This window comes from Physeter macrocephalus, chromosome 13, assembly GCF_002837175.3.
Source record: "Physeter macrocephalus isolate SW-GA chromosome 13, ASM283717v5, whole genome shotgun sequence".
Lineage (NCBI taxonomy): Eukaryota > Metazoa > Chordata > Mammalia > Artiodactyla > Physeteridae > Physeter > Physeter macrocephalus.
The window spans coordinates 87,166,682-87,180,668 of NC_041226.1; the positions used below are offsets into that span (position 1 = coordinate 87,166,682).

Consider the following 13,987-nt stretch of genomic DNA (forward strand, 5'->3'; position numbering starts at 1 on the left):
TCTGTCCCCTTATCTGTCTCATGCAATCCAGGGCACTGGTCACTTCCATTCCCTCCGCACACACCAGGCGTGGGAGGAGGGGTCCACGGCCCAGGTGACTCGGGGGGGGCAGGCCTGGGCTCACCCTGCACCTCCACGGAGTACTGCAGCAGGGCCTCCCCGGCGGGGCTGCTGGCCACGCAGCTGTACAGGCCTCCAGACGCCTCCCCCGGGCTCTCCAGGCTCAGCATGCCGCCGCCCGCCTCCAGCCACGTCCCATCGCTCTCTGTCACAGGTAGCCCCTCGTGGTGCCAGGAGAGGGTGGGGGGCGGGTGGCCTCTGGCCACACACTCCAGCGCCAAGGGCCTCCCGGACACGGCCTTCACCACGCGGGGCCCTCCGCCAGCGCCCTCGATGGTGGGCCGGACTAGGGAAGAGGCAGGGGTTGCTCAGGGACCAGCAGCCTGGTTATGTCCCTCACAGACCCCAACCCATGTGAAATGCCTTCTCCTCCCCTCCACTAGCTGGACCGCCTGTTCAGACGTCACCTCCTCCGGGGAGCACCCCCGCCAGCACCCTGGCTGGAAGCACTCTCTCCCTCCTCTGCCCCTTGGTGCCATCCCCACGCCCCCTACACTGCCGGCATCCTCTCTCCACACCACGCTACCCCCGTAAGCTCAGCCTGAGCAGAACAGCACTTGTCTCTGTGCGTCTTCAGTATCTGCACACAGTAGATCCGCTGTACCCAAAGTGACGGGCTCCCCAGGGCCCAAGACCAGAGCCTCTGTTCCTCCTACTGGTCCCCTCCCTGGCCTGAGGAAGCAAGCAGACCCTAGCCCCGACGGCCCAGCCTCTGGGGGCTCCCAACTCAGCCAGTGATGGCCAAGGGGGTAGCCAGAGGGGGGCTTCTCTCTTCCCCTCGGGGAGGGCCCCCAAGTTGCTAAGCCCACAGAGTCACTGCCAGGAGACGTGGGGCGATGAGGGAACGGGAAGGGCTTCTCAATATTTCCTGGGTCACTAGCCCCCCTGAAAATATAATGAAAACACACACATGCATTTTCCATCGATTTCCAGGAGGTTCTCAGATCCCTGAATAGGAACCCCGGAGCTGGCTGCTGGGCTCAACCTCAGAGGCTGCCCATAGACCCCACACACCTCAACTTCCCTTTGGGGTCCCCAGGACTCCAGCATCCAAGCCCTTTGTTTCTTTGGGGACCGGAGCTCCGGAGCTGATTCCCCAAGAGGGGCCAGAATGACCCCACCAGGCTGCATTCTGCCTTCTCAGGCTTCATCTGCTCAGACCCCTCCCTGCCCTCCTGCACACACCCTGTCCTCTGAGCCCTTCACAGGTCCTCAGAGCCAAGCCCCGCCAGGCAGGCCAATGCTGAGGTTAACAGAGCACAAGTCAGACCCTCGAGGTGGGAACCGGGTCCTCTCACCTCCCAGCGGGGTGACCTGGGCCCTAGTCCCTGTGCCGTGATTAAATTAGCTAGCGCTGTGACGAGCCCCAGGGGGCCTGGACCACGGTACGTGGCTCATTAAGAGCAGTTAGTTATTAGCTGTGGTCATGGGGCTGTGGGCGCGATTTCCTGAGAAGCCCTAAACCACGAGGGGGAGACCTGGATTCTCGACTCGGCTCCGCTGGGGCCCTGAGACAGGCCCTTCCCCTGGCGTCGGTTTCCTCACCCGCCTGAGGAAGGCTGGACGAGCTGAGATGACCCTTCTCCCTGGGTAACCCCTCATTCGCACTTTCCCGGGCCTCTGGCTGCTCCCTTCACCCACCTTTAGAGCCAGATGGAGGCCACCCCGGCCCAGAGTCCCTCCCACCACTCGCCCCAGCTGACCACTGCTCCTGCTGCGACCCCGGGCCGCTCACCAAAAACCTCCAGCCGGGTGGTCTTCTCCATGACCCCCACGGGGTTGCTGGCCCTGCAGGTGTAGATGCCAGTGTCCGAGCCCTGGGCCCTCTCCAGCTGCAGCTGTCGGCCGCCCCTGGTGTAGACGGCCCCAGCACTGGGAAGCAGGGGGTCCCCATCCTTGAACCAGATGATGGCAGGCGTGGGCACTCCTCGGGCTTCACACATGAGCCGCATGGGGTGGCCCTCCATGACGGCCAACTCACTTGTCTCGTTGGAGCCCCAGATGGTGGGAGGTGCTGAGGACAATGGGGAGTGGGGGTCAGTCACAGGGAGCCTGCCCAGCCCCGAGGTGGCTGGTGTCCCCTCCCTCGCAGCCCCGTGCACCTGTCTGTGGGCCACAAGCACCACACGTCACAGGCTTCTACTGCAGGGATGGGAGGAGGGGCGGGGGGCCCTGGGGACAGACGGGAGATACCGGCCAGGGACACGCTGACGTGGGGGGCAAGCCCGGCCATCCCAAGAGGCGCAGAAAGTGGGGGAGGGGCCACAGGTCAGGCTCCGGACCCCACTTTGCCTCTGACTCTCTGTATGACCCGCATAGGTCATTTCCCCTCTCTGGGGCTCAGTCTCCCCGTCTGTAAAACGAGGGGCCGAACTGGATCTGGGGTTCCTACGGGCCAGGTCACACACCTTGGGTGGTACCTAAGCTGATCCTCAGGGCACGTGGGCATGCATCTCGTAACAGAACAGCTACACCCTCCCCAAATCTCCTTCCTGCCTGATTACGACAAAGGCCAAGGCTGTTTGGTGCGTTTGGCGCAACTATGTTCGTAACCTTTCTAGAACTTTCTACTCTGCCCTTTTTACCACATGCAGGCAGCTCACGCCTAAGGGTTTCCAAAATCCCTCTTTGGTTGCATTTGTTTTCACAGCTTCCTCCCACGAAGGCCAAGCAGCCCTGGTTCCCACCTCCCTTTGATGTATTACACATCCTTTTACATAAATGAGTTTCAGTGTAAAGAAAAGTGACTTGATTTAAACAAACAAGCATCCTGAGTGGTACCAGGAGTGGGTAAACTTCTGAAGCTCAGATGGGGACCGTGGGGTTTGGGAAATGTTGGGCCAGATTCCCTCTGAGCTTCCCGGTCCACCCCCCCACCCCGCCTCCCAGCTTTACTGGACCGGGGGCTCGCTCCTCATAGGCCCCCGTTTCTGCCCTCGTCTTCCCTCCGTGCAGTGGGCAGCCCGTGGTGGGGGCCGGGAAGGGGCTGGGCTCACAGTGGATTCTGAGCTGAAAGTCCTTGGTCTGCTGGCCGGCTGGGCTGAAGGCCACGCACTGGTACCGCCCTTCATCCCCCAGGTGACTGGTGGTGATTCTGAGAACCCGGCCGTCCTCCTGCAGCTGGATGCGAGGGTCCCCCGGAAGGACAGGTCTGGAAAGATGGTCAAGACGGTCAGTAAGGCCAGCTGGCAGGGGCAGGCTACACAGAGGGGAGCCTGCTGCTTGGGAAAAGGAAGCCTGGAAGAGTCACAGTCGTTGAAAGGTACCAACAACCCAAGTGCCCGTCAACGGATAAACAGATAAACAAAAAGTGGTCCATCCCTACAATGGAATATTATTCAGCCATTAAAAAGGATGGAGTGGGCTTCCCTGGTGGCGCAGTGGTTGCGCGTCCGCCTGCCGATGCAGCGGAACCGGGTTCGCGCCCCGGTCTGGGAGGATCCCACATGCTGCGGAGCGGCTGGGCCCGTGAGCCATGGCCGCTGAGCCTGCGCGTCCGGCCCAAGTGCCCGTCAACGGATAAACAGATAAACAAAAAGTGGTCCATCCCTACAATGGAATATTATTCAGCCATTAAAAAGGATGGAGTACTGAAACCTGCTACAACATGAAAAAACCTCGAAAACTGTGAGCTAGGTGAAAGAAGCCAGACACGAAAGACTACATATGTATGACTGCATGAAATTTATATGAAATATAGAGAAATTCACAGAGACAGAGGTTAGTGGTTGCCGGGGGCTGGGGCGGGAGAGGAACAGAGCAGTGACTGCTAATGGGTATAGGGCCTCCTCTGGGGGTGATGAAATGTTCTGGAACCAGATAGAGGTGACGGATGTGCAACACTGTGGATGTACTTGTATTTAGTACTGAACACAGCGTACTGAACTGTGCACTTTGGAATGGTAAACATCATACTAATTCCTTAAAATTTAAAATACCTTAAAAAGCACCTTTGAAAAAGTTTTTAAAAAATGAAAGGAAGGCTGGCTAAGTGATGAGAAAACCCTGCCATTCGAAAGCGGGGTCTCACCTGGGTGATCTCAGGCTGGGGGATGGATATGCCCCACACCGCCCTCTGCCTGGGCCCTGGCTGGCTCGTGCAATGCCTGTCAAGCTCCAACCCTGCAGAGTTCCATCTCCCCAGAGGCCCTCTCCACCAGCCCAGGCCGAGGCTCCACCCCAACACTACCCGTCGGGGGTCACTCACTGCCCATCCTTGGTCCATTCCATCTGGGGCGTGGGGACCCCCGAGGTCTGGCACTCCAGCTCCACCCCTACACCAGCCAGGCCCAGCACCTCCTGAGCGGCCTCGGCTCCAAGCACGGAAGGTGGGACTGGGGGCGAGAAAGGGTGGGGGGAGAAAAATCCTCAACCCCTACAAGCCCCGCCTGCTGCAGGGCCTTTGCATGTGCAGGACCCCTGCCTGGTCACCCTTCCCTTCTCCTACCCGGCCCTCATGGGAAGCTCCCCCAAGCCCCTGGCTGGGTCGGCCCCTGCTCTGTGCGTCCTCAGCTGCCGGCACTGCTCTTTCGTAGCACATAATGCACATACATAATGCATAATGTAATTACAAGGCTAATGACGTGATTGTCTAATGTCTGCCCCCATAGCTCTGTGAAGACAGGGACCAGGTCTGCCATGCGCCCCTCTATGCCCCCGGCTCCCAGCCGGTAGTTTCCCTCCCCCGCCCCACCTAACAGGTGAGGGGGTGCAGGGCCAGACACGCTTGGGAGCTGGGAGGGCTCAGCCTCACTCACTGAGCACGAGGAGGTCGAAGTCTCTCTGTGCAGTCCCAGCCTGGTTCTCGGCCCTGCAGGAGTAGAGGCCAGAATCGCCCTCCTGGATCCTGGGAAAGTGGAGGGCCCGGGCCCCCTCCAGGAGGCGGTGGCTGCCCGCCTCGGGGATCTGGGCAGAAGAGGCCAGAGGGAGCTGGTGAGCGGGGTCTGGCCACCCCGAAGCCCCCACCAGCAATGAGGAAACTGAGGCCCGGGGAGCTGGTTGGTGACCGGAACCCAGGGCTTCTGATTCCCAGAACGGTGCCGTGCCCTCTCCACCAGGCAGCCCCTCAGGCTCCATCGTGGGCCCACGGTCTTCCGTGGCCCCGAGCCCCAGTGCATCCCCAAAGACACCTGCCACTTGTCACACCTCCCCGCCACACCTGGCACATGCAGGAACCCGTCCAGAAGGTCTGTACCCTATCCAAATCCCACCCACAGCCCACCCACCCCAGGGGACACCCACCTGCTCCCCATCCTTGAGCCACGTGATCTCGGGGGCCGGAGAGCCATTCGCGTCACACTCCAGCGTCAGGGACTGCCCGGCCATGCCTGACACGTTGGCCCTGTGCCCGTTCTCCCGGATGCTGGGGGGCACTTGGGAGCAAGGAGAAGCAGAGGAGCTGCCCCCTCCCCGGACAGCCACGGCCACCCGGACCCCGTCTGGGCCATTCTTCCCCGCCTGGACGGGCAGCCCCAACTCCCGCCCTTCCCCAGATTCTGGGGCTCCAGGATGCCCGCCCCAGCCCCTGATGTGACCATCAGGAGCCACGTGGGCCCGGGAATGGCCACAGCGGCCTCGCCCTGAGACCTCGCCCTGGTCGTGCCCAGGAACTGTCTACGGGCTCTGACATTCAGCTTCGTAAGATGCGGGAGCCCCGGGATCCATCTGGCTCTAGACACAAACTGCTGTCATGGTCACCTGGGGGGTACCCTCCCCCGCCCCAGTCAGAATCTCTGAAGACGGGGCCTAGGTGTGTCTTTGAAACGAACTTCCCGGGCAAGTCATTTCACGGCAAGCTGGGGTGGCTGCTTACAGGGAGGCGGAAGGTGCCCCCGCTTCTCCCACCCCCTCCATGAGCCCGTGTTAAGGAGAAGGGCTCCCCTCCCCCTGCACACAGCGCCAGGGGCGGGCGGAGGGGTACGGGGCGGGAGCTGTGGGAAGCTCTTCCTGCTGCAGGGAAGAACAGGAGCCTCGGGTAGTTTCAGCAGCTTCAGTGGGAGGTGGGCTTTGGGACTCTCATTTGCCATCAGTGAGCCTTCTAAAATAAATTCGCTAGACCATTTTAGGGCCATTTACGGAGTTCCAGGTTCTTCTCCTTACGCTGTCTCCGTGGGGGTCTCACTGGGGAAGGGGACGCCCATGCAACCTGCCACTTTCCTGACACCCTCAAGCCCTCCCCAACAAGCACGGGGTGGGGGAGGGCAGGGACCTGCGGCCTCCCCTGCGGTGAGCTCTCGGGCATCCGTGGGTACCCCTGGGAGGCGTGCACAAGACGTTCCCCAGCTCTGGGGTCCCTGCTCACCATGGACTACCAGCTTGGCTCTCCTGGATGCGGAGCCCGCCTCGTTGGTGGCCTGACACTCATAGTCTCCGCCGTCGGTGGGAGAGACGGAGGCCAGAAACAGAGAGCCTTCATCCAGCACTGCCAGGCCCGGCCGGCCACGCAGGGGCTCTGAGGACGGGCCCTTCCGCCACGTGACCTGCGGCTTGGGCGTCCCTGGCAGGGCACGGGGTCATCAGCACGAAACCCTGTCCCCTTCCCTGTCCACACCCACACTGCCCCCACCCCCGTGCAAGGAATGCTGACTCTCGGGGTGGGGGGAGGTCTCAGGTACCTCCTTGCCCCCCAGGCTGGAGAAGCAGCAGGTGCTCACACACCCGCCACCTCCCCACCCAGTGCTGTGCATCCACATGGCCTCCCAGCGGCCCGAGGGCCACAGGTACAGGGGCCAGAGGCTTTCCCGGTTCCCTTCGCAGAGGCCCCACCTCATCTGCACTCCCAACCCCCTCACCTGCCCTGTGTTTTCTCTTTTGCCTGCCATCTCCAACTTTCTAATGTACATAAGATACACTTCTTTAGGCTTTTTTTTTTTTTGGCCTATTGTCTGTCTCCCCACACAAGGTCCGAAGTCTTTGCTTTGCTCCCTGCTGCACCCCCAGCTGCAAGCCCAGCGCCTGGCACACAGTAGGTGCTACATGAATGAATGAGCCCACCGTGCTCAGTACCCATATTGTCCCATTGGATCTGCACATAAACGGTGGAGGCCCCAGGCGGACCGGGCCTGTGCTTCCCCTCACAGGCATGAGGCGGGCACCGCTGGCCACACACCCCTAGCCCCACCGTGAGCGCCGCAGTCCCCCTGGAGGTCCTTCTCCGACACTCCTCACTTCGGACTGTGCGGCGTCTGGCTCCGCCACCAGCCTGTCGGCTCACACGGCCCGGCGCACGGTGGGTGCGGGACGAACAGCTGCCCCACTGGGCCAGGGCACACAGTAGGTCCTCAGATCGGTGTTGAAGGAATAACCCAGCATTCCAAGCAGCACACGTGCCCATGAGGCATGGCGTCCAGTGGTCGTAGCGGGGCCTGGGTCAGGTGAGCCCCAACTCCGCAGACTTGCTGAGTGATCTCAGGACAAGGGCAGCCCTTACCCACCGCCCTGCCTGCTGGGCCCTCACCTGCCTTCCTACCTCTGCTAGCGCCGAGCAGGAGGGCAGTCTGCAGCCCCTCCATCACCCCCCATCGGGGTCATAATCGTTGCTAAATACCAGTTATCACGCACCACACCCCCACTTGATCTGCCGACTCCCCCGGCAGCTCGGGGCTCTTTGTAAGCACATTCTCTCTGCCTCACTTGCTCTTTTATCCTCACTTTCGGAGGGAGGGGTGAGACACCCCGTCTCGGGGGAATGGGGCTGCGATCAAGATGCGGGGCACATCCAAGGCATCCTGGGTGTCGTCTCGTTCGGGAGGGCCCCTGCCCCCCCCCACCCTGTACTGACTGCTCCTGCTTAAGTGCTGGGGACTCGGCCCGCTGGCCCTGAGGGAAAAGGAGGGCCACCCATGCTCTGCGATCTTTGAGCTACTTAATCCTCTGTGTCTGTTTTCTCCTAGAACCCTCTGCCGTTTCCTCTGTGTCTGCCCAGGATGCCTGCTGGAGTGTCCCAGCTGCTCCCCACCACGGAGACACATGTGTGAACACATACACACCACATACACACGTACACTCCACAGACACACACATGCCCCTCCCAGCTCTTCATCTTTTCCCAAAGGCCCCAGCCCCTCCTCCCACCACGCAGAGACCAGGACTTCAGAGCTGCCAGCCTTGAGGGCTATTGAGTTTTGAACCCTGGAAGCTTTTTTTTTTTTAAATGCAAACATCTAACCCCTAAATGAGCTCTAACCACACAGACCTGCACCACTGCTCTGTGACGGGAAGACTCCAGGGACTCAGGGCTGTTGCTGAAAAACCACTCATCTTGCCTCCACTCCCCTTTTACAGAGATCAAGAGAGGAGCAAAGTCCAAAATCACCAGCAAGTCGGTGGCCAGGCTCCTGGCCTCTGTCCCACGCCACGAGGAGGAGGGGGAAGGTGCCACCCACTGCAGGTACCAGGGCTCCCATGGGTCACGCCCTCTGGTGCTCCAGGCTTCCTCTTTTCTCCCTCAGAGCCCTCCAAGCCCAAGGTCACATGGCTGGTGAATACCAGCGCCCAACACTGCCCACCGGGCAGCCACCCGCTTGAAAGAGAGAAGGCCAAGGGGGGTGGGGTGGGGCGCGGGGCGGGGACAGGCAGTTTTGATGGAGGGGACTTGGCTTATGCTGACTTGGCCGAAGTCAGGCCCAGAGGACAGGCCCCTGGCTGACCAGGGATGATGCTGGGGTTGTGAGTGACTGTGGGGTATCAGGGCAGGAGGCCGGGGCTGCTGGTCCCACCTGCCACCTGCCACCTCCCACGTCCCGGGAGGGCCCTACAGGTTCCCTGCTGTTACCAGATACTGACACAAGGTGGCGCCCCGGTCAAGAGCGGGACGATGGCCCCTCCAGGTGGTCTGCTCCCACCTGCCTCCTACCTGGCCCTCCCTCTGTCCCATTCCAAGGACTTCCCTGGATCCCGTGGCATGAGGAGGTGCGGTGCAGACTAGAACCAGCTCTCCTGGCTCCTGCCAGGCTTTTTGTAAGCTACCACCTTCTTCTCAGACACCCTGACAGCTGCCCTTCTAGACAGCACCATCCATGCACAGGGGAGACATTTTGGCCATTTTGACCCAAAGCCAGAAGCAACTCTGGCACCCAGTGGGATCCACTGGGTGCCGCAGGGAGATTTTACAGAACAGTAGACTCCGTTCAACACGTTTCCCCAAGCTCCTACTATGTGCCAGGCACGGTGCTGGGACCCAAACTTCCTGCTGTCCACTGGGCCCTCACAGCAGCCCCGTGTGGAGGGACAGGTGCGATCCTACTGGGCAGCTGAGAAAACTGAGGCTCAGAAAGGAGGTGTGAACGGCCCGGCACCGGGCAACTGACCCAGGGGTGGCTATCTCGACCCCACACCGTGCTGTAGCCCAAAGGGGGTCCCAAAGGACTGGTGTGCCCAGGACTGCGTGAATCCATGCCTTGTGAGAAAGCCTGGGGCTTGGGGAGAGGCAGGCGCCACCAAGCACCGATCCTAGGACCCTGGAGCCTTCCTCAGCCCCAGCTGTGACAATTCCCAGGCGCAGAGGGGCCCAGGGTTTAACGGGCACTCGGGGCTGGGGTTAAAGCAGGTTGTACTCCGTGAGTCACCTTCTTCTGGCTGTGACCCCAGGCAACCCTCTTAACCGCTCTGGGCCTAAACTGCCCCTAATAAAAAAAAAAAGAGCTAATGCTAATACCCATCCTATAGGGCTGTTGATGGGATCAAGCACCTGGCACGGTCCTGGACAGGAGTGGGGACCCCATAAGCCTCCATACCCACGCGCACTGCCCACAGTGACCGAGTGTGCTGAAACGTGGGTGGGTTTTCTCCCCCTCCCAGCCCAGGGCCCAGGGCCCAGCCTCACCTCTGGCAGGGCACGGCAAGCTGGCGTTCTCTCCTGCTACCCTCTCCAGCAGACCGCTGGTCTCGTCGGCCCCCCAGTATGGCGGCTCTGGTGGAAGGTAATGCGGCCACACTCACACGCCCAAACCCAAAGCCTGGTGCTCCCCCTACCAGGAGCCCAGGGCTGGTGGAGGGGGCATTCCCTTCCAGAACCCCAGCTGGAATAAGGGGGTACAAGCCCCACGTTCCAGCCCTCAGCCTCAGGGAGGGTCAGGGCCATGGCACCAGCTCACCCCCTGCAGGGTGACCCACGGAACAGCCCCCGCTGCCACGTGGGCTCGGGGGGCTGAGCTCAGGACCGTCCTGCCCTGCCTTCTCTGAGTGTGTTTCAAATTCATCACAGTGAAAATGCTAGCACCAGGGATCCAGAACTTTCTATGCACCAGGCACTTCACACACATTCTCTCACTGACCCCTCACATGTTACTGGACCCATGTTACAGGGTCAGAGAGTGTAAATGACTGGCCGATGATTGTCCGGCTGGAAAGTGGGAGAAGCTGGCCCGCTGCTCTTCAATCACCACGGCGCCTGCACCCCACCCCGAGGACGGAGCTCCCCCAGGGCTGGCGAAAGCGGCCCAACACAGCTTTGGGGGCTGGGAGGAAGGGGTCCAGCAGCTCAGAAGCCCAGGCTGCTGCTGGGGAAGGAGTGGGGAGGTAAGCTCTGGGGTTCAGGGGAGACTCACCCAGCACCCTGAGCTCCAGCTCCCAGGCATCCACCCCAGCGCTGCTGGAGGCCTCACAGCGGTACGTCCCAGCGTCCGAGGTTCGGATGGCCACGAAGCGGACGGAGCCCTCGGGCCCCCCGCCCCGCAGGGCCACCCCATCCTTGGACCAGGTCAGCTGGGGCTCTGGGTTGCCCTCGGCCACGCAGTTCAGGTCCAGAGCCTCTCCCACCAGTGCCTTCAGGACCCGCGGGCCCGGCTGCACCTGGGGGGGCACTGACAGGGCCACGGGGAGGGGTGTCAAGGCAGGGTCCCCGGGTGGGGGGAGTCACGGAGCCCAGACTTACAGAGAGGGCCCGGCCTGCTGCAGGGCTCCCCACACCCCTGGATGTCGCCAACCAGCAGAAATCGTCATTGTGGGGGGCGAATGGCAGTAGGACATCCCGTGTGGACCCCCCCGCGAGAGTAGAATCAGCCTTTCCCTTGAACGCACGTGTTGCCATCAAAAAATCGCTCCTCCGTGCTCAGCTTACTCCCCCCCCACCCCTCCCCAGCCCCCACCCCCATCCCTAGCCCCAGGCTTGCACCCAGCACCATTTGAGAACCACCAGCTGGGAAACACCAGCTCAGTGCTGGATGGGGACGTTGAGGCCCAGGGGGCGGCGGGACTGACTCAGCCCAGGGGGCAGCGTGCACAGAAGGGGAGGTTCAAATCCCAGCCCTGCTCCTCTCGGCCACAGGACCCCGCACTGGCTGGAGCCTCGGCCTCCCCTCCTCACAAAGAAGTCCTGGGATGAAATGAGATGCACCACTAGAGCAGCCAGCATGGAGCCTGCTCCACAGTGGTGCCTAAAACATTGCGGCTAGACTCACTCTCAGGGTTCCCAGCTCGCTCTTTCCCTTTCCTGGCTCGGGGAGGATGGTGGGTATTGTTTCTTCCGCATTTGTGTTTTTCAAGCAACTTTCCCATCCTCCATCCCAGTTGGTCCCTCCTACAGGCTGGGTGATGCTATGTCCATTTTGCAGATGAAGAAACTGAGGCTCAGAAAGGGTGTGTGACTTGACCAGAGTCACCCACTGCGTCGGCTCATAGGAGCTGGACCGGCCCCAAGGCTGGGTCTCTGTGACCAGGAATCCAGGTGGCTTCCGTGGGGCCAGACTGGATGAGCCCGGGAGAATTCTCGAAGACGAGGACAAGTGTCCTGGGCCCGCGGGGGAAGCTGAGGACACCCAGTCCCTTCCCAGCTTCAGAGTAGGAGCCCAAAGATAAGACCATCTATGGAAGCTGGCCCCTGGGCAGAGATCAGCTCCCCCACCCGGAGCCCAGAGCCTCACTGTCCAGGAGCACGAGGGTGTACATGCCCTGCCCACCACCCCCCTAAAAACACTTGCTGAAAACAACAGCAGTTTCCACCGTGCTGAGTGCCTGATGTCATCGATACCCTTTCTGACAACTATGGGATAGGCGTTATTGCCTCCACTTTATAGAAGAAGAATCCAAGGCTCAGAGAAGCCAAGCAGCTGGCCTAAGGTCACACAGCCAGTCCGCGGCAGAGTCAGCATTCAAACCCAGCTCTGCCGACTCTGAGGCCCCGCTCATCACCCTGCTTCCTGCTTCTCTGTTTCTCTCCCACACTCATGCAAACCCAGAGCAAAGCTTTGAGCCCCTCCCTCTCTGAACCTCAGCCTGTCCACCTATAAAATGGGGAGTCAGCTTAGATCAGGGGTTGGCTTTTTCTGGAAAGGGCTTTTTCTGAAAAGGTTTTGCAGACCAGATGGTCTCTGTGTCAACTACTCAACTCTGCCATTACGGCGTGAAAGCAGCCACAGACGCTACGTAACCGAACGTGTGTGGTGGTACTGCAGTAAAGCTTGTATTTATGGACACCGAAACCTGAATTCCATATAATTTTCATATGTCACATTATTAGTCTTTTTCCCCCCAATCATTTAAAAATGTAGACATCATTCTTCCCTCATGGGCCACATGAAAACGGCATGTAGGTCAGCTGAGGGCTGCAGTCAGAAGGCCCCTGTCTCAGACAACTCATCCCCGTGCTCCCGGGGATGACAAGGTCCCCGCCTCTTTGGTGGGGTGACTCCACTGGATGGCTTCTGTGAATAGAACCTGGACACCCAGGTGAACATGTGCTCCCGGGCCCCCACCCGAGCCAGGAACCAGAACCCCCTCCGTGGGCCCCCCTCCCAACGCCCAAGTCTCCAACGCCACGGGGCCCTGCCCTGTGCTCTCAGGGGGGCCTCTGCACAGACTCTCCGGGCTCAACCAAGGGGGTCAGGAGAGGGGAAGAAGGGGGGTGAGGAGAAGGCGAGAGAAGGCTTGAAAAAGACAGGAAATAGAGTTGATGGAAGAAACACTGGACGGCCATGAAGGGGTGACAGAGCCTGGCCTGGAGATGGGGGAGAGGCACGAGAGGCCGAAGAAAGATGGGGGTTGGGGGGAGCGGTGTGAGACAGAGGCTGCCAGCCAGGGCCTTACCTTGCACACTGAGGATGTAGTACTGAGCAGCGGACCCCGCAGGGTTACTGGCTGTGCATTCGTAGAGGCCGCTGTCACTCACCTGGGCCTGGGCCAGATGCAGGGAGCCCGATGGGAGGAGGCGATGCCTGTGGGAGTGAGGGGCACTGGTAAGACCCCAACCGACCCCACCTCTGCTGGAAAGGCCCAAGACCCAACTTGAACCAGCTGCCTCCTCCAGGAAGCCTGCCAGGACTGAGGCAGTGTCTGCCACCCACCCTTCACTCCCCCCCCTGCCCTGCCTCCACTTCCCCCAAACCACCAGGCCAAGGCCAGGTCCCCTCCAACTTGCATAACAGACAAAGAGCACTAGGCTAGGAGTCTGCTGGCTGGGTTTAACTTTGAACCCTTCCCAGGTGGGTGAAGCAAGTCCCTTCACCTCTTGGAGCCTCCATTTCCTCATCTGTAAAATGGGCATATTAAGAAGTTCTGTGGCTGAGGCTGGAGAACAGATTCCACGTGGGCTCAGCCCAGGGCCTGGTACCTAGTTGCAAGTAACTCTCCCTCCTCTAATGCACATGCCTACCATTCCTCGACCCTGCCCTGAGAGTGGGGATGAGGACTCATTTGGAGGCCCCCCCCCCACAACGGCTTCCAGGGAGAAGCTGCAGCCCAGAGACCCTCTGCATCTAAGTGCCAGGTCTGGCCAGGCTCTGAATCCAGGGCTTTTCAGTGTCCTGTTGTCCGGCGCTGTACTGGGCCCTCAGGAGGAAGCTGTAGAGGTCCCCCATTGCTGCGCTCTCCAACCTGGCCCACCTTGCTGAAGTCACCTGGCCCCCATCCCACCGGGATCTGGGACCCCCAG

General features: G+C 60.8%; 1 protein-coding gene across 1 annotated transcript in view; it reads right to left on the minus strand.

The window, feature by feature from the left end:
* Positions 1-13,987, minus strand: part of HMCN2 (hemicentin 2) — a 146,068-nt gene that overhangs the window by 72,252 nt on the left and 59,829 nt on the right. The window contains exons 15-24 of the mRNA XM_028497384.2: positions 13,144-13,271; positions 10,668-10,922; positions 9,944-10,030; positions 6,422-6,616; positions 5,362-5,492; positions 4,878-5,025; positions 4,328-4,454; positions 3,117-3,271; positions 1,856-2,134; positions 125-406 (exon numbers count right to left, since the gene is read on the minus strand). Coding sequence (XP_028353185.1) covers positions 125-406; positions 1,856-2,134; positions 3,117-3,271; positions 4,328-4,454; positions 4,878-5,025; positions 5,362-5,492; positions 6,422-6,616; positions 9,944-10,030; positions 10,668-10,922; positions 13,144-13,271 — 1,787 coding nt within the window. The remainder of the gene's footprint in view (positions 1-124; positions 407-1,855; positions 2,135-3,116; positions 3,272-4,327; positions 4,455-4,877; positions 5,026-5,361; positions 5,493-6,421; positions 6,617-9,943; positions 10,031-10,667; positions 10,923-13,143; positions 13,272-13,987) is intronic.